The 16847-nt window shown below is 48.5% G+C and overlaps 3 protein-coding genes across 6 annotated transcripts; all 3 read left to right on the top strand.

Moving 5' to 3' along the window:
• The first annotated feature begins 394 nt into the window (after positions 1-394).
• Positions 395-6909, top strand: fktn (fukutin). Of its 2 annotated transcripts, XM_061697897.1 has the most exons (10): positions 395-584; positions 2669-2716; positions 2781-2963; positions 3027-3173; positions 4345-4475; positions 4551-4683; positions 4747-4876; positions 5947-6080; positions 6182-6306; positions 6377-6906. In XM_061697897.1, exons 1-10 carry the CDS (start codon positions 483-485, stop codon positions 6591-6593), a joined length of 1350 nt encoding a protein of 449 aa, XP_061553881.1. In that variant the 5' UTR covers positions 395-482; the 3' UTR covers positions 6594-6906. The 2 variants fall into 2 exon arrangements, with proteins under 2 accessions (XP_061553881.1, XP_061553880.1); XM_061697896.1 differs by having other exon boundaries at positions 2781-3173; positions 6377-6909.
• A 482-nt stretch (positions 6910-7391) lies between these two features.
• Positions 7392-9815, top strand: atp6v1g1 (ATPase H+ transporting V1 subunit G1). The gene is made up of 3 exons (XM_061698005.1): positions 7392-7760; positions 8069-8169; positions 9313-9815. The coding sequence occupies exons 1-3, from the start codon at positions 7679-7681 to the stop codon at positions 9484-9486; spliced, it is 357 nt and encodes a 118-aa protein (XP_061553989.1). The 5' UTR covers positions 7392-7678; the 3' UTR covers positions 9487-9815.
• A 1025-nt stretch (positions 9816-10840) lies between these two features.
• On the top strand, positions 10841-16289 carry slc31a1 (solute carrier family 31 member 1). Of its 3 annotated transcripts, none has more exons than XM_061697972.1 (5): positions 10841-11160; positions 13827-13975; positions 14052-14124; positions 14207-14375; positions 14965-16229. In XM_061697972.1, the coding sequence occupies exons 2-5, from the start codon at positions 13829-13831 to the stop codon at positions 15164-15166; spliced, it is 591 nt and encodes a 196-aa protein (XP_061553956.1). In that variant the 5' UTR covers positions 10841-11160; positions 13827-13828; the 3' UTR covers positions 15167-16229. The 3 variants fall into 3 exon arrangements, with proteins under 3 accessions (XP_061553956.1, XP_061553957.1, XP_061553955.1); XM_061697973.1 differs by lacking the exon at positions 10841-11160 and adding an exon at positions 12064-12229 and having other exon boundaries at positions 14965-16285; XM_061697971.1 differs by lacking the exon at positions 10841-11160 and adding an exon at positions 12284-12439 and having other exon boundaries at positions 14965-16289.
• Positions 16290-16847: the final 558 nt, after the last annotated feature.

The raw sequence follows: 16847 nt of genomic DNA, 5'->3' as shown, positions 1-16847 counted from the left end.
GAATAATTGCATATTTTAATTAACTCATTTTAGGAATAAATGATTAAAATTGGTTAATTTAATAATAAAATCAATGGTGTCCATTTTAAAATACTTTGTGCAATTCATTTAACAATGATTTAGTAAAGTAAGAAATATTTAACTAATATTCTGTAAATGATTGACAATAAATACATGAAATAAATGAATAAAATGAACTCATACATTTTAGTTAACCAATTTTAGGGTGGTGGGGGGAGAGACGGCTTACATAATGCCACAAACACGTTGTTTGTTTTGTTCAGGCTGATTTGAAAATAGTAGCAAATGCAAACCCTTTGAGTTTGAAAGAAGAAAGCGGAAGCGGAAGCGGAAGTGGCAGCCCCGCCCCCGGAGTGGCCCGAGTATCCAAGATGGCGGCCGGCTGACTCTGGGCTCGTGTCCGACTCGCGCTCACAGTCACAGCCGAAGCCGAGCTGCCGTTCGGCGGACACGAGGCGCGGATGCCTCGCGTGAACCGGACGGCGCTGCTGGCGCTGCTGGTGGCGAGCAGCTGCGTCTTCCTGCTCTTTCAGCTCCGTTACTACCGGAAGTACGTCACCAAGGTCAGCTGCCCTTCCCTGTGACGTCATTCGACCGCCTACATGTACACAGCTTGGAAACGTTCTAATTAGTCATTCGTGCTCTTGCCAATGGTCTTGTTCGACTCGTGAACAAACATTTCAACTAAGTGTGGTGAAAGTGCTCGAATAGAACCCATTCTTCTGTCAAATGGAATGGATTTGTAATCATAACGGATTCCAAAAGGAAAGTTTTTCTGAAATTCTCAGATTGAGGCGATGCACCTTGACCCTATAAATTTGGGATTGCAAATAAAGCCAAGCTAGTGCAGCTCAAGATTCGACATCATGTATACCCGGCTAATTCTTAGATTTCCAAATGTATTAACATGAATGCTGTTTGCTCTTTCTGTGGAAATGACTCCGAAACAATTTTCCCATTTTTCTTCGACTGTGTGACCACGAAGCAATTTTGTTCTGATCTAGTGGCTTATTTCTTTGGAGCTTGGACTCTAAAGACCCCTACACACTCCCCTCGCGATGAAAGCGTTTACTTGTTACTATAGTAAGCCAAATGATTCAAATCATTTGGAATATTCCATGAACTTTATCCTTCGTTACGCTGAGTTATTGATTCAAAAACAAGTTTTCCGAATCCCCTCTCCCCGATTTGTGCCTTTCCGATTACAACCCCGATTCCAATGAAGTCGGGACATTGTGTTAAACATAAATAAAAACACAATACAATGATTTGCAAATAACGTTCAACCTATATTGAATTGAATACACGACAAAGACAAGATAGTTAATGTCCAAACCGATCAACTTGATTGTTTTGAGCAAATCATCATAAACTTAGAATTTGATGGCTGCAACACGTTTCCAAAAAGCTGGGACAGGGTGGTGTTGACCACGGTGTTACATCACCTTTTCTTTGAACAACATTCAAGAAACGTTTGCGTTCATCGTTGAAGCTCTGCAGGTGGAATTCTTTCCCGTTCTTGCTTGACAGTCCGGGGTCTCCGTTGTCGTGTTTGACGCTTCGTAATGCGCCACGCATTTTCAACGGGAGACCGGTCTGGACTGAAGGCGGGCCGGGCCGGGCCAGTCCGGTCCGGTCCGGTCCGGTCCAGTCCAGTACGCGCACTCTTTTAGTCGGAAGCCACGCTGCTGTAACACATGCGGAACGCGGTTTGCCGTTGTCTTGCTGAAATAAGCAGGCAGACGCGCTAACCGGTCCGACGCCGCGCCGCATGATTAGCAACACAATTGGTTACATAGCCTTTTATTCCCAACACTACAAAGGGATTTTTAGATACCTACATAGAGTTGAGTCATTAGTCAAATGAAAGATAGTTTCGGAACGTTACTCTTAATGACGTAATTGCTGTCGCTTAATTACAACGTACCGAAGTTCCCAAATAAATAGCTCAATTATAACACCTGCGACGCTATTTTGTTTTGAGATGAGTGTGTTTCACACAATGAATTTGAGCAAAGCATTTTATGATGTGTGGCGTTTTAATTGGCCCACCTCGGCCATATGACCTGCTGTTTTCCAGATCTTTCCAGACCCACAGATTATTTGTTGCGTTGTGTGACAACGAAAAAAAGAGCATCTGGAAAAATAAAGTGTTTCGAGCTTGTTTCGTTCCTTCGCAATCAGCAGTCGAACATAGCTCGCTTTCACCAAAACCAAAAAAGCAGCTTTTTCTTTTGTCTTTTACAGAAACGTGTCAAGCACGACGGTGACTTTGATCCTTAATATTTGTTGCTTTTGTGACACCACAAACCACAGAAACGAGACGGAAAAAGGGGATTTATTGACAGATATCCAACTAAGAAAGGCGTGGTAGGCGACGCTGCGTGGCTCGAGTTGAACGTCAGTTGCCGTTGGCCAGTCACTCCACGAGCTGCGTCCACTTTTCTCACGAGTTCGACTTCTTCCCGCGACACGTACTTGTTTCTATGGTCCATATCCACCCGCTGTTGCCATTTCTCTCCCTCGTCCGGCACACGACGAGCCGAGATTCACGGCCGTCTACCGGCGTCTTGTCGGTCATTGCAGTGGTTTTACCCAGCTGAATTTCACAGACAATGACTGTCGTGACCGGCGATGTCTTCCCCAGGCTGGCCCGCGCACGCCGGGTCACGTGACCGCCAGCCACCTCCAATGGGTGAGTCCCAAAAGATAGATGCCGCCTTCCTTTGCGCCTAATGAGCGACGCGGCGTGTCCTCAGCAAAGCGTGAAGACGTTCCTGCGCCTGTCGCGGCGTTTCCGCCTGCCGCTGTTCCTGGCCGACCCCGCCGTTCTCGGGCCGCTGGAGCGCGAGCGGCCGCCGACGGGGGCTCGCTGCGGCTTCCTGTGCGGCGGGCGAGCCGTCACGTCCTTCGGGCTGCTGGCCGGCGCGCGGACGTACGACGTGAGTACGGCGGTCGCGGCGGCCGCTCGTCCGCTCCGTTTGCCACAGTCGCTTTCTCGGCAGGCCGCCTTCCGATTGGCCGCTGAGGAGAAAGGTTTCGAGGTGCTGGAGGTGCGAGGAGAAGACCCCAGATTGGCCAGCTTAGACCTCCTGTCCGGGGAGGACATCCCCCTGCATCTTGTGCTCCGCCTACATGGTTACTTCATCCAGGTGGGCGGGGCCAAACGTTGCGTCAGGGCTGTCGAACTAGTCATTGACCGGGTGGCTAGTCGCCACAAATTGGACTCAAGTCAGAGTTGAATCGACTCATAGGACTAAAGTCAAAATAAATCCTCCAAATAATGACTTGAATCAGTTAGTATTCAGTGAATAAAATACTCAACTAATAATGCGTAACTGGGGAGTAACTTTCTTTATTTTCTCGTAAGAGCATGAATGTCAAGTTGACCAAAAAATGAAATACAAATGTGCACAAGTACAGCAGAAAAGTCCCATTTCTTTCAGTACGTATACATCATCTCGAAAATCAGGGGTGTCAAGCTCAGTTTGGTCTCGGGCCGCATTGTAGTTATGATTAGAGTAACCATGTAAGTTATGAGCTGCTAGTTATGATCAGAGTAACCATTTAATTTGTCATCACCAAATCATATTATGACCATTACACAACAAATTGTGGGATATCTAGTTTTGAAATCAGAACACAAGGATAATAGTTTGTTCAAGTATTGTTTAAGTTACTGTAGAAGGAGGGTTTGCTCACAGAAAAACATTATTGTTTATTATGACGACAATTTGGAATTTGGGTACGGATTTGAGCAAAAAGTTGACGAGCGTGTTTTGCTTTTGCGGGCCACATGAAACGATGTGGCGGGCCGCATCTGGCCCCCGGGCCTTGAGTTTGACACCCATGATCTCGATTCATGAAGCGCGTTTCAGAGGGCAAATTCCTACACTGGAAATCCTCTTTATGGTTTGTTCCGTAATATTCTCGTTTCTAGCAACGGTGCATTTGAGGCTTTCATTTTCTGTCGGCTATAATCATCAAAGTTCTACACGCGTATTGAACAAAATCAATATTTCACCGGGAGCACGCGTAGTGTATGTCTCTAGATAGAGTTTTGCTTTTGGAATTGAACCACCTCACTAAATTCAGCTGAAAGTAATTGCCATGCACGTGTATAACTTGAACCGAACAACAACAAATGCAACCTGTACGAAATCACTTCAATGTAGACAGACGGCGCAACAAGAAAATGAACTTCCTTTGCGAAGTTTCTTGGAGGCCGAAATGCGGATATTTTTCGGCCCACGCGGACGACAGCGAGCGATGTCGCTTTTTCGGAGTGCTTAGGCCCCGTTTGTGGCTTTGTCTTGTTTTTAGCTGGTGATCCTGTACGAGCGTAGCGGCGACTACTTGTGGCACGGCCCGCTGCGCCTCAAAGCCGACGCCGACCGCGGCTTCGCGCCCTTCGCGCTGATGGAGTTCGGGCGCCACGCCGGCGCCTACGACAGGTGACGTCACGACGCCGTGGCGTGGCGATCGCGTGAAACGAGTAACGCCTCCGTTCTGCCGCGCCCCCCCCTCAGGCCGCGGCTGGTACTGACGGCGGTGGACGGCCTGGACGTCGCCGTCCCTCGGAACATCTCCGACTTCCTGGCTCAGCATCGGCGCGCTCGCTTCCTGGAGTGCCGCTACCGGGACGCGCGGCGCTTCCTGCAGGTTTGACCTTTCACCTCTTATTTTGGTCACATGACGGCGACTGACGCGTTTGCGTGTGCGCAGCTCTACCCTGACGACTCGTCTCCCGAGGCGCTGGACTTTCGTAACAAAGCCAAGTCTTTGCTTCGGTTGGCCGCCAAAACGCTCGCACGTCTGCACGTCCCCTTCTGGATCAGCAGCGGAACCTGCCTGGGTAAAAGCCGCCACATTGAAACCCAGGCCCCAGAACTGAGTTAGATTTTAATATTTCATTATTCGGGTTTATGGATGGCGGTCGTGGTCCGGACTGATTGTAGCGGTGAACAAGCTAACGTAGCTTTACTAACGCATGTGACCAAACTTCCACTTCTCATAAACGTCACCAATCTTTCAATTTTAGGTTTTTTATTTTGGTCAAAAACCTTCATTACTATGATTGCAAAGCGCTAAATAAATAAAATGTGTTATTATTTCAGCAGGCTAACGCTGCGTAGCATTAAATCAGGTTACGATCAGATACTTTACTTGGGGAATTGATCGTGAGACACAATACAAAAAGAGGACGAGTATCTTCTTTAAGTGCTGCCATCAGTTAGCAAAAAGTCATGACGAGATTACGGTACGAAGTGGAAGCCTGACCGAGGAGCGGTGGAAGAATTCTGGATAAAGGAAAACCTTACTACAACAGACACAATTTGAAAAGGAATGAGAAAAGTGGACTGAATATAGGCGGCACGGTGGGCGACCGGTTAGCACATCTGCCTCACAGTTCTGGGGACCGGGGTTCAAATCCCGGCCCCGCCTGTGTGGAGTTTGCATGCTCTCCCCGTGCCTGCGTGGCTTTTCTCCGGTTTCCTCCCAAATCCCAAAAACATGCGTGGTAGGTTGATTTGAAGACTCTAAATTGCCCGTAGGTGCGAATGGTTGTTTGTTTCTATGTGCCCTGCGATTGGCCGGCGACCGGTTCGGGGTGTAGCCCCGCCTCCCGCCCGAAGATGGCTGGCATAGGCTCCAGGGCTCCCGCGACCCGTGTGAGGAGAAGCGGTAAAGAAGATGGATGGATGGCCTGAACATAGAAAACGGGGACGCTGCCATCACTAACAGATAATAAGGACAATGGCTGGATTTGATTTCTCATTGCATGAGCGCCCCCTCACTAACGTTTTGTTAGTTACTTATTGCTGAAAGAAAATTCATGAAAAAAAAAGAAAAAGAAATAAGTGATGAAACAATCGCTGACGGCGGCAGAAGCAGCTCATATCGCAGCCGTGTGGCCGCCCGCAGGCTGGTTCCGGCAATGCGGCTTCATCTCGTACAGCCGCGACGTGGACATCGGGATCTTCATCGGCGACTTCCGCCCCGACGTCATCACGGCCTTCCGGGACGTTGGCCTGTCACTCAAACACAAGTTCGGCAAGGTGACTGTCGATTTCATGAGGGTTTTAACCTTTAAACTTCCTTCGTTTGATGAGTTTTATTTTAGAACGTCTCCCATCTGGTGTTTGATTTTGGCGGTCAGGCGGAGGACAGTCTGGAGTTGTCCTTCGTGAGGGACGGCGTCAAGCTAGACGTCTTCTTCTTCTATCGGGACGGCCACCTGAGCTGGAACGGCGGCACGCAGGCCAAGAGCGGCAGAAAGTTCAAGTAGGTGGCCCCGACGACGACGGCGGCGGCGGCCGTGTTTGTGAACGCGTCCGTTCCTCTGGCGCCGCAGGTACGCGTTCCCGCACTTCTCGCTGTGCTGGGCCGAGCTGGCCGAGGTCCGAGTGGGAGTCCCGTGCGAGACGCTGGACTACGTGACGGCCAATTACGGCGCCGCCGCCTGGCGCGTCCCGCAGAGGGCGTGGGACTGGAAGTCGTCGCCCAGCAACGTCCAAGAAAACGGGGTGTGGCCGCTCGAGCGCTGGGACGAACTTATTCAAGTGTATTGAACGCAAATGGAAAAAAAGACATGCTCCTGTTTTTCAAGTAATAGGGAGATGAATTCACCATTGGGCCAATATTCGGCTCTAGAAAAAAACTGAGACCAAATAGATTGTAAAGGATCGTTTGTTGGTATTTTGATCATTTTTTGCAAATACAGTAAACGCTCTAAACCAGGGGGGGTCAAAGTGTTTTATCTGGGCGCCCTCTAGTGGTATGATAAAGAATATTGAATTAAATGACGTTTTTAAAAAATATATATATATTTTCCTGCCATGGACAAATTCGTCAATGACAAAAACCCGTCAACTGCGTTTTGTTTTTCAATTGCGGGGCTGAGAAGGGCCTGGCGCAGCTCCACTGGAACTTTGAAGACTGGAATCCTTTTTTTTTTTTGCCATACAAATCACCAGCAGATGGCAGCAGCGCCTCGGATGAGCTCATCAGTCAATATCGGAAACAGGAAGTGAGGACGAGTCGTGCTCAAACGGCGTAAAAGAGGTGAGAAACGTGGAAAAAAGGTCCAAATCTAGACCTACAGACAGCCGACGAAGCAAATAAAAAGAGGTGGTCATCTGATGAACGACGACGGCAGAGCACAGTGGAAAAGGAAAGATGACGCTGGAAAGTGGCAGAAGCTCGTCCGCGACGCTCACGACGGAAACGAAGGCGGGAAGAGCCCCCCCCCCCCCCCCCCCCCCCCCCCCCCCCCCCCCCCCCCTCGAGTTGAGAATACGATCCTATGGATTGTGGAAGAACTGGAGATATTCATATATCATATTTATATTATTTTGTATTGCGTTGATCCAGTCGTTATGTCGTGTATGTAAACTCGTGATTAATAGCAACGTTCTCATCGAATTTTCGCGAGTTTCACGAGCGTATGCGGAAACGAGGCGGGGCGAGCAAACATCCGGGTAGTAATCTCCTGACAGGTCATGTGACGTGACGTCGGAGCGTGTCAGCTGACTGCGCCGCGCCATTGAGAGACGTCCAGGCCGTGGCGTAGACGGAAAGACGCCCCACATCATTGAGGCACCGGAGACTGAAAGACGCCCGACGTTGAGCTTCTCGAGGTCGTCTTCGGTCCACGATGGCGAGTCAGTCTCAGGGCATCCAGCAGCTGCTGCAGGCCGAGAAAAGAGCCGCGGAGAAGGTGGCGGAAGCCCGCAAACGTGAGTCGAACCGCCGAAAATCCGAGGCCGCGACGCCTCGCTCTTCATCCTCTCACTTGCGTTCCGTCTCGTGAGCCGCCATCCCCGCGACGAGCGGCCTCAGCGCCCGACGGAACTGCACATTTCATCGACCTTCGTACTCGTCGACATTTTGGGGGGGGTCACGTGCAACTGCTTCCCCTCTGAGGGTCGTCACGTGACATTGTCCGCGAAGTGACCATTTGCTTGATTTGAAGGCAACCCTGTCGTTGCTTGATATGCAATCGTCAAGGGGAATGATGATGATGACGATGACGACGGCGTTGCAGGTAAAAACCGGCGTCTGAAGCAAGCCAAAGAAGAAGCTCAAGCTGAGATTGAACAATACCGACTGCAGAGGGACAAAGAGTTTAAGACCAAAGAGGCGGCGGTGAGGACGCGTCCACCGGCACCGCTTCGACATACGCTCATTTACGAATTGTGCCATTTTTGTGCTCCGGTCAAAGCCTCTGATAATAAATATACAAAATAATAATAATCAATAAATAATAGTGTCGTCGCCATCTAGTGGCACATTCTTCTTTTCCTTTGTGCTTGTCACGTTGAGGGTCGCCACATTTCCATCTGCTGCATCCTCCTCTCCAACACCAACTGCCCTCACGACATCCATCAACCTCTCTGGTCTTCCTCTCGCTCTCTTGCCTGGCAACTCCATCCTCATCGTCCTTCTACCAATATACTCACTAGTTCTCCTCTGGACGTGTCATGGAACAGTGGGAGCCCGTTGAAGCGCTTCGTCTTGTGCTTTGCTGCCATCCTGTGGCGTCTTTAAGCAATTACAGCAGAAATCTTTTTGTGTGGGGGGGCGGGGGGGGGGGGTCGACTTTGCGCTTCAAGGCAGGTTTCGGTCCGATTGCATGTCAATGCCTCAAGATGGCGGAAAAGCACTACTTCTGTCAAAATGAAACTCTTCAACTCAACCTAGTTCGCTGACTCAAGATTCCTCATGAAGAAAACAGCGCTACTATCTAAATGAAACTCCTCAACTCACATTAACATAATTTCCCGGCAACGAGATAGTGGAAAAGCACAATGATTTTTTCCCCCTTTCAAATGAAACCTCTCAACTCACTTTAACATGGCTCCCAAGATTGCGGCAAAGTGTTATTTGTTTTAATGGAACTCCTCAACTCACGAGTTATCTGGTACCAAGATAGTGGCAAAGCACTATTTTGGTCTAAATGAAACTCCTTAACTCACTTTGACATATTTCTCTGGCACTAAGATTCCTCAAGATGGTGGCAAAGCACTACTTCTGTCCCAGTGAAGCTCCTCCATTCACTTCAACATGGTCACTAGCGCCAAAGTTCTACTCTTATTGCTTTGGCCTGAGCACACCAGTTCTACTATTGCTAATTATAGATCATATACCACTACTTTATAGTACTCCTGATAATTACCACCACTACGATTATTGCAAATGTACTAGTACAAACTACTGCTGCCAGTTTGCTAGTACGGCAGTAATATGCTGTAATACTTGTGTGTGCTATGCGTATGCTATTGTGTTCAGGCACTGGGTTCCCACGGCAACAGCGCGGTGGAGGTGGACCGCGACACGGCCGAGCGCATGGGTCGCATCCAGGCCAGTTACCGTGGCAACCGGGACGTGGTGCTGGGTGACCTCCTGCGCCGCGTGTGCGACATCCAGCCCGAGTTTCACGCAAACTATCGTGTGGCTGGCTAACTGGCTAGCGTTAGCATTGCTAGTGTAGCGCTACTTCCTGTGTTTGTTGTTGTTTGGAAATGTAGAAATTGTGTTCATTTTGGTTGTATTTCCTGAACGTGTCCTATTAAGTTATTCTTCTTTTAGTCTCTGCTGTCCTCTGATTGGCTGCTGAGTGGAGGCTTTTCTTTGGAAACTTCTCCCCAGCTGAGTGTGACTGTGTTAGTGGTGCTGATGTTGATAAATGTCTATAAATATGAATCGGGTCACTAGTAATGATGATTGTGATGTCAAAACAAAATGTAATACAGAGAAATTAAAGTCTATCTCACAAAAGTGAGCACACCCCTTACATGGTTTTTTAAAGGGGTGACACTGAAGAAATTAGAAGTCCTGAATCTCAAGACAGAATTCAGGACAGAGCAAAGCTACAGAAAGAAGAAACCGAGCATAAGTCTTGAATGTGAGCAAGCAGAACAAAGGTTATTGTAAAAAGACGACGGATGTTCGCCGCAAGCGATATCGCTCGGACGTGTGAGACGCAATTTGAATGATCACGTCGACAGCTACTTGTGAACAACCTTGACTTTCCGACGCGCACGAACGTGTCGTTCCCCCGCAGCGGAGCGCGAACTACTGGCGAGGAGGACTTGTTCGAGTTGTCGATATCAGTGGCCGGGTATTGGCAGCTTTCACGAGTACCCGACCCCTTCGTCCTCGCCCAAGATGCCAAATTCTTCGCTGTGTTGGATATAAAGTATGAACAACCAGTATTATGCATATTAACATGTTTTGCTTAATTAGTACTCCGTTTATAATATGCATCTTGCGCATATTAACACGACACTCTTTATTGGGTGTGTTGTAATGAATCATATCGTATATCGTTTTTAATTGTATAGTTACCAACGTAACAAATATTACTGTGGCTTAATTATGACTTACAACATACCACGGTGCAACATCTTAAATCCTTTATTTGTTTTCGTTTGGTTGCGGTTTTATTTAGCGACAAGGGATGCAATAACGCCGACTGGTTAGCACGTCTGCCTCACAGTTGCGGGGACCCGGGTTCAAATCCCGGGCCCGCCTGTGCGGAAATTGCGTGGGTGGCTTTTCTCTCTCCCCAAAACATGCGCGCTCGGTTGATTGGAGACTCTCCATTGCGATTGTGAACGGTTGGTTGTTACTATGTGCCCTGCGATTGGCCGGCGACCGGTTCAGGGTGTAGCCCGCCTCTCGCCCGAAGATAGCTGGGATTGGCTTCAGCAGCCCGCGACCCGCAGGCAACGAAAATGGATGGCCGGATGATGCAATAACTCCAAAGGTCTCCAAGGTAACAGGTGGCGTCGGTTTCCCATTCGTGGCTGGAACCGAGGTCACGTGATTTCGCCTAAGCAACACGGCGACGTGGCTGCGCTCAAGCCGCGCCCACCACATGCTTGGGCGTCCGATTGGTCCATTTCTGTGTCACGCTCCTCCCGTCGGCCCTGCGCGATGACGTCACTGGCGGAAGTGGACCCTCCGTCCTCAGACGAGACGGCGACCAGCACCGCGCGACTCGTTGACGTCCTTTTCGCCACTTTTGTTTTGTCATCTTTCAAAAACGTGTTTTTTGTTTATTTTGTTTTGGTCTGCTTCGTGTGTTGGCGCCACAGTTAAAGCCGCGAAGAAGAATTCGCACAAGTCGTCCAGGTCAGTGAAGTTTGTTTTCGTGTCAGTGACCTCTGGAGGCTTACCTAGTTGTGATTAACTAGTGAGAAGTCGACTGACTTCAGATTAATGACTTCACTTATGGATCATTTTATGAGCTTATTGCATAAAAACGTAAGTAAGAAACTCAGCTCAATTTTATTTATAGAGCGCTTAAAAAAGCAGCTGTAACACAGTGCTGCACATCAAATACGAATCGAACAGAAGACAATTGATCGTAAGATAATTTGGAAGCAATAAAAGAATCTAATAACTGGTTTAAAAAAAAAGTGTATTTACTCATCAAATTTTGGGGGGTTTGGCACGATGGCCGACCGGTTAGAGCGTCAGCCTCACAGTTCTGAGGACCCGGGTTGAATCCCCGGCCCCGCCCGTGTGGAGTTTGCACGTTCTCCCCGTCCCTGCGTGGCTTTTCTCCGGGCACTCCGCATTCCTCCCGCATCCCAAAAACATGCACGTTCATTGAAAAACTCTAAATTGCCCGTAGTGAATAGTGAGTGCGAATGGTCGTTTGTTTGTATGTGCCCTGCGATTGGCTGGCGACCAGTTCAGGGTGTACCCCGCCTCCTGCCCGATGACAGCTGGGATAGGCTCCGGCGCGCCCGCGACCCCCGTGAGGAGAAGCGGCTCAGAAAATGGATGGATGGACGGATTTTGGGGGGGGACTGAGCAAAGTATTTCGTCCCACATAGAGCAAGAATATCAACAAAATATTGATTACAAAGACATTGTAATTCTCAGTCATATATATATATATATATATATATATATATATAATGCAATGTATGAAGACTTTGTGTTGATGTTGTTACAGCCATTGTTACATTGTATTATAGCATGAAAGGAGGCGCTGACTGATTGACATCACTTCCTGTCACCTGACGCACGTACAATAAGCTTTGGTGGCGATCAAAGGTTGCAGGCAGCGCAGATGACAGGTTAAAGTCTCATTTTGTTGCGCTATCGGAGTGTGACTCAACTATATAAAGACCGCACAGGGAGTCGGGACTCATTTTCGTCGTTTTAGGCACGAATTAAAAATCAACATATGGTGAGTCGGGACTCATTCCCGACTCCTGAATCACTACAAAGGGACGTTGAATGTCCACACGTTGAGTGGACATTTTAAGGGCGACCTTGGTCCGCTCTGTCAAACTCCCTCTGTAGCGATTGGGCAGTCGGAGGTAATGATCACTGATCGCGTTCGGCGTCGACTACAAAATGATTTTGAGAAACTACGTAGGTCCGGTGGATAAAAATGGTGAGTAGAGAATGAGTGGATGTTTCTCCAAATAGCCCAAGTTTCCCTCTTGGGACAACGTGTGATCACGAAGCTTCGCTGCGACGGCGAAGCTTCAGCTTCTCTTAACGAGCTCTGATTTGATTGGCCGCCGCCCTCTTTTTGCCCGAGGCCCCACGGCCAATCGGATTACGGACGAGCGTCTGCTCGCTGTCAGCGAAATGAGGCTTCATCTTCATCGTCATGACGACGACGACGATGCGGGGGCTCCGATTGGCTGATGAAGCGCAAACAGTGACGTGACAGCTACTAGAATTTGATGAGTTTTGGACGTTGAATTTTCCAATGAGTTTGTTTGTGGTTTTTGTTTTTTCTCGAGGACAACGAAGCAGCTAAACACTCAGCTGGCTGCTGATCTAAACTGGACTAGACTAGGCCAGACTGGACTGTGCTAGACTGGACTTGTCTAGACTAGACTTTATAAGATTGGACCGGACTGAACTGGACTAGACTAGATGACTATTCTAAACTAGACTACAGTGGTCTTGGCCAGACTGGATTGGACCGCTTAAAGATCAAAGACCAGAGGGGACAGGATGGGACTGGGCAGAACTTGACTGGTGTTGACTGGATTGCTTAAAGGTCAAAGGCGAGACCAGATGGTACTGTAATAAATTGGAATAGCCTTGACCTGATTGGACCGATTGAATGTTAAAGACTAGACTGGACAGGACTAGGCTAGACTATGCTACACTACACTAGGGTAGACTGAACTAGGTTTGGCTGTACTGTATTTGACCGCTTGAAGGTCAAAGATTAGATTAGACTAGACTGGACTGGACTAGATTACTACACTGGACAAGACTAGACTAGATTTGATTGGACTGCTTGAAGGTCAAAAACGAGATTAGACTGAACTGGACTAGACTTGACTGGAACGCTTAAAGATCAAATAGGACTAGGACAGGACTATACTAGACCAGACTGGACTGAACAAGACTGGGATAGACTAGACTGGAGTGGACTAGTTTTAGATTGGACTGCTTAAAAGTCAAAAAACTAGATTAGACAAGACTGGACTGGACCAGACTAGATTTAACCTGAATGGATTACATCCTACTAAACTGGACTAGAATGGACTAAACTATGCTGCACCAAACCGGACTAGACCGGACTGGACATCTTAAAAATCAAAGACTAGATTGGACTGGACTACACCATATTAAACTGCACTAGAGTGAGCTCAACTGGACTGGACTAGACTTTACTAGACGGGACCGCTTAAAGGTCAAAGACTAGACTGGACTGGACGAGTCTTTAGTCAACTGGATTACTAAATTGGACAAGACTGGACTGCACTGTTAAAGGTGTGTGTGTGTGTGTGTGTGTGTGTGTGTGTGTGTGTTAGTGATGAACCACACCTCGATGCAGATGGACCACGCCCCCCAGGACCACTCCCACCACCATGATCACGCCATGATGGCCACGCCCACGCCCACCAACGGGGGCGGACACGACCACGGGGGCGGAGCCGGCGGAGGGGGACACGGAGGCATGGTAGGGGGTCTCGCACGGTCTAACACGCTAACGTGTAGCACGCTCGTCAGATGCTAACGCTAACTCGGTCGCCTAGGCGATGACCTTTTACTTTGGCTACCGGAACGTGCCGCTGCTCTTCAGCGGTCTCCTCATCAACTCTGCCGGAGGTGACCTTCACGCCACCTTGACTCCTGCGACTCCGCCTCATTTGACTTGACCCCGCCTCCTCCTCTTGTGCCTTCCAATCAGAAATGGTGGGCGCGTGCATCGGCGTCTTCCTGTTGGCCGTCCTGTACGAGGGTCTGAAGATGGGCCGGGAGGCGCTACTGCGTCGAAGTCAGGTCAACGTGCGCTACAACTGCATGCCGCTGCCCGGCGCCGACGGCACTGTACTCATGGAGACGCACAAGACTGTCGGGTAGGCAACAACAAACACACGCTAATGCTAGGAGCGTAACCCTCGACAAGACGGCGGTAAAGCACTCGTTTTGTCGAAATGAAATTCCACCATTCACCTCAATCTAGTTACTGACTTAATATCAGGCCATTTCCAACTTAAGTGGGAACCACGCAGCACATTTTGTGTGAGCTGATCAGGTGGCATCGACCGAGGATCGAGTTGCGCGCATTTCATTTGACTGACAGGACACCACTTGTCGTGCGTTTACATTAGTTGACAATTTTGTTGTTCTTACATGTGTCGATACATGCTAAGACTAATGCTAACACTATTACTACATGCTAATAATCATAACATCAATGCTAACACTAATAGTACACGCTAAGATAGATGCTAACACCAATACTGCACGCTAAGACAAATGCTCCGCACTAAAACTAATGCTAAATGTAATACTACATGCAAAGATGAATGTGAACACACATGCTACACGCTAAAAGTAATGGTAAAACTAATACTACTAACTAGGACTCATGCTAACTTTAATGTTAACACTAATGCTGAGACTGATTCTAAGACTAATGCTAATGCTATCCTGCGTTGTCAGGCAGAGGATGCTAAGCCCCGCCCACTTCCTGCAGACCGTGCTGCACGTCGTCCAGGTGGTGGTCAGCTACATTCTCATGTTGGTCTTCATGACGTACAACGCGTACTTGTGCATGGCGGTGGCGGCGGGCGCGGGCGCCGGCTACTTCCTGTTCAGCTGGCGCAAGGCGGTGGTGGTGGACATCACAGAGCACTGTCATTAGGTCTTGAACACTTCCCTGTCGTTAGCGCTTGCCGTCGTCGGATTGTTTAGCCGGCGATAACAAACGTTGCGAGAGGAGAGCGCAAACCTCTGGAAAATTGGAAGGGAGGTCGAACCGACGCGATCACAAGTCGTAGATTTGCGCGGCCGAGTTAGTGGCTACTTGGTGAACGTTTTGTAGAGAAGCGTAGATTCTCATGTCTTTGTGTTAGTGGTTCATTTGTTTAATTAAGAGCGTTTATTGTGTTCGCTCTCCGTGCCATGACAACAGAGGCTAACAGTAACTAGCTGCTGCTAGTGTAAATGTTAGCATAGCAAGCGATCAAGACACATTTTATCTATTTGTTTAGCATCTTTGATACAATCAGACTGACTAATTTGTCATTTTTGGAGTTTTAAGTGATGTAATGAAAAGATGTGAAACCAAAATGTTTACTTTTTGGGGGAGGTCTCGGAAGGTTAAACGGGCCTTAGACACGCGTTGCCTTAACGAGGGCATCTCGTTTACGTTCAACGTCGTCGTTCGACAAACGCCGCAAATTGTCTTCTTGTTGTTGTTGAGTGACCAATCTGATTGGCGATTGAAAAGAAAGTGTTAACGTATGCCGCAATCATTAAAGTTTGTGTGCGTCAACCCCGTCTTGTCTTCTTTTCCCACATTTCATCGAACCTCAAATAACGTTGAAATCAGAATTCCACCAATATTTTCTTCCTATCTGTCATGCATACTTGAGCCACCCGAATCCTGGGCGTCAGGCGTCCGTGGCGCAGGCGCTTTACCAACATTGCTCAGTCACGGTCCGCGCAACGAGTCAGGTCGTCGCGCCAAAATATTCCGCGCTCGACCGCCAGCTGTGTTTGAGGAACGTGGACGGGACTTGACGGCAAGGTGGCTACAGTCCTTCGGTGCGGGTTACCGCGGCTACATCTGGCGACCCGACGGACGAGTCTGGCTTCGGCGGCTGCCTCGTCTGACAAGTTCGCCGCAGAGGCGATTGACTGCCATCAAGCCAGCCTCCGCTCGAAAAGTTACCTTCAAAGTAAAAGCCTGCCGGTAGCAGGCCTACGGGGGCCTCGAGGCTTCCCGTTTCAAAGGATTCTTTGAAATCAACTCTGTTATAATGCAACCGGCCCACTTCCGAGAGAAGGTAGCTCGTCCCAGGATTGCAACCGGCAAGGTTAATTCGAACCTTGCGATGCAGTCCAAAAAAATCGTTTATTTAAAATCTGCATACATGACTGCAAGTATAGCTTAGTTCCAAAAATGATAAAAACATAATCCCATTGGGATCGCAAGACCAGTCTAGATCTGCGGGACATAAGGCCAACCAAGGACTCCGCTACAAGAGCTTTGACAAAAGATCTGATATTGCATTTCAAAATAAAAGTCCCCTGAAATCGGCATATTTCGCTGTCACGACCCCTGATTTAAAACAACAAATCATTTCGGTTTTGCAACACCAGTCCAGTTCTGGGGGACACTCCACTTCCTTTTTTGGATGACTGCGAATTCTGGGGACTGATTATTTGAAAATGCAACACCGGATTTGGATGGGACCTCTTTTGGTGGAGACCCTCGAAGTGGACAATAACTCAATGGTCCTTTCTCATCCTTTTTTTTTTTTTAAATCAGTGCTCCTTGACGTCCATGTATTATTTGTAGACTTTTATTTTGACGGTGG

The sequence above is a fragment of the Phycodurus eques genome, chromosome 15 (assembly GCF_024500275.1).
Source record: "Phycodurus eques isolate BA_2022a chromosome 15, UOR_Pequ_1.1, whole genome shotgun sequence".
In the NCBI taxonomy this organism is placed as follows: Eukaryota; Metazoa; Chordata; class Actinopteri; order Syngnathiformes; family Syngnathidae; genus Phycodurus; species Phycodurus eques.
This window is presented reverse-complemented; position numbering and strand designations above follow the sequence as displayed.

Excerpts from the sequence above, each read along its gene's own strand:
- fktn (XM_061697896.1), top strand. The coding sequence starts at position 483 with ATGCCTCGCGTGAACCGGACGGCGCTGCTGGCGCTGCTGGTGGCGAGC. Across the intron at positions 3,174-4,344 it reads TACATGGTTACTTCATCCAG|CTGGTGATCCTGTACGAGCG; the intron begins GTGGGCGGGGCC and ends TCTTGTTTTTAG. Across the intron at positions 6,307-6,376 it reads AAGAGCGGCAGAAAGTTCAA|GTACGCGTTCCCGCACTTCT; the intron begins GTAGGTGGCCCC and ends CTGGCGCCGCAG.
- atp6v1g1 (XM_061698005.1), top strand. The coding sequence starts at position 7,679 with ATGGCGAGTCAGTCTCAGGGCATCCAGCAGCTGCTGCAGGCCGAGAAA. Across the intron at positions 7,761-8,068 it reads GGTGGCGGAAGCCCGCAAAC|GTAAAAACCGGCGTCTGAAG; the intron begins GTGAGTCGAACC and ends ACGGCGTTGCAG. Across the intron at positions 8,170-9,312 it reads TTAAGACCAAAGAGGCGGCG|GCACTGGGTTCCCACGGCAA; the intron begins GTGAGGACGCGT and ends TATTGTGTTCAG.
- slc31a1 (XM_061697971.1), top strand. The coding sequence starts at position 12,400 with ATGATTTTGAGAAACTACGTAGGTCCGGTGGATAAAAATG. Across the intron at positions 12,440-13,826 it reads AGGTCCGGTGGATAAAAATG|TGATGAACCACACCTCGATG; the intron begins GTGAGTAGAGAA and ends TGTGTGTGTTAG. Across the intron at positions 14,125-14,206 it reads CCTCATCAACTCTGCCGGAG|AAATGGTGGGCGCGTGCATC; the intron begins GTGACCTTCACG and ends CCTTCCAATCAG.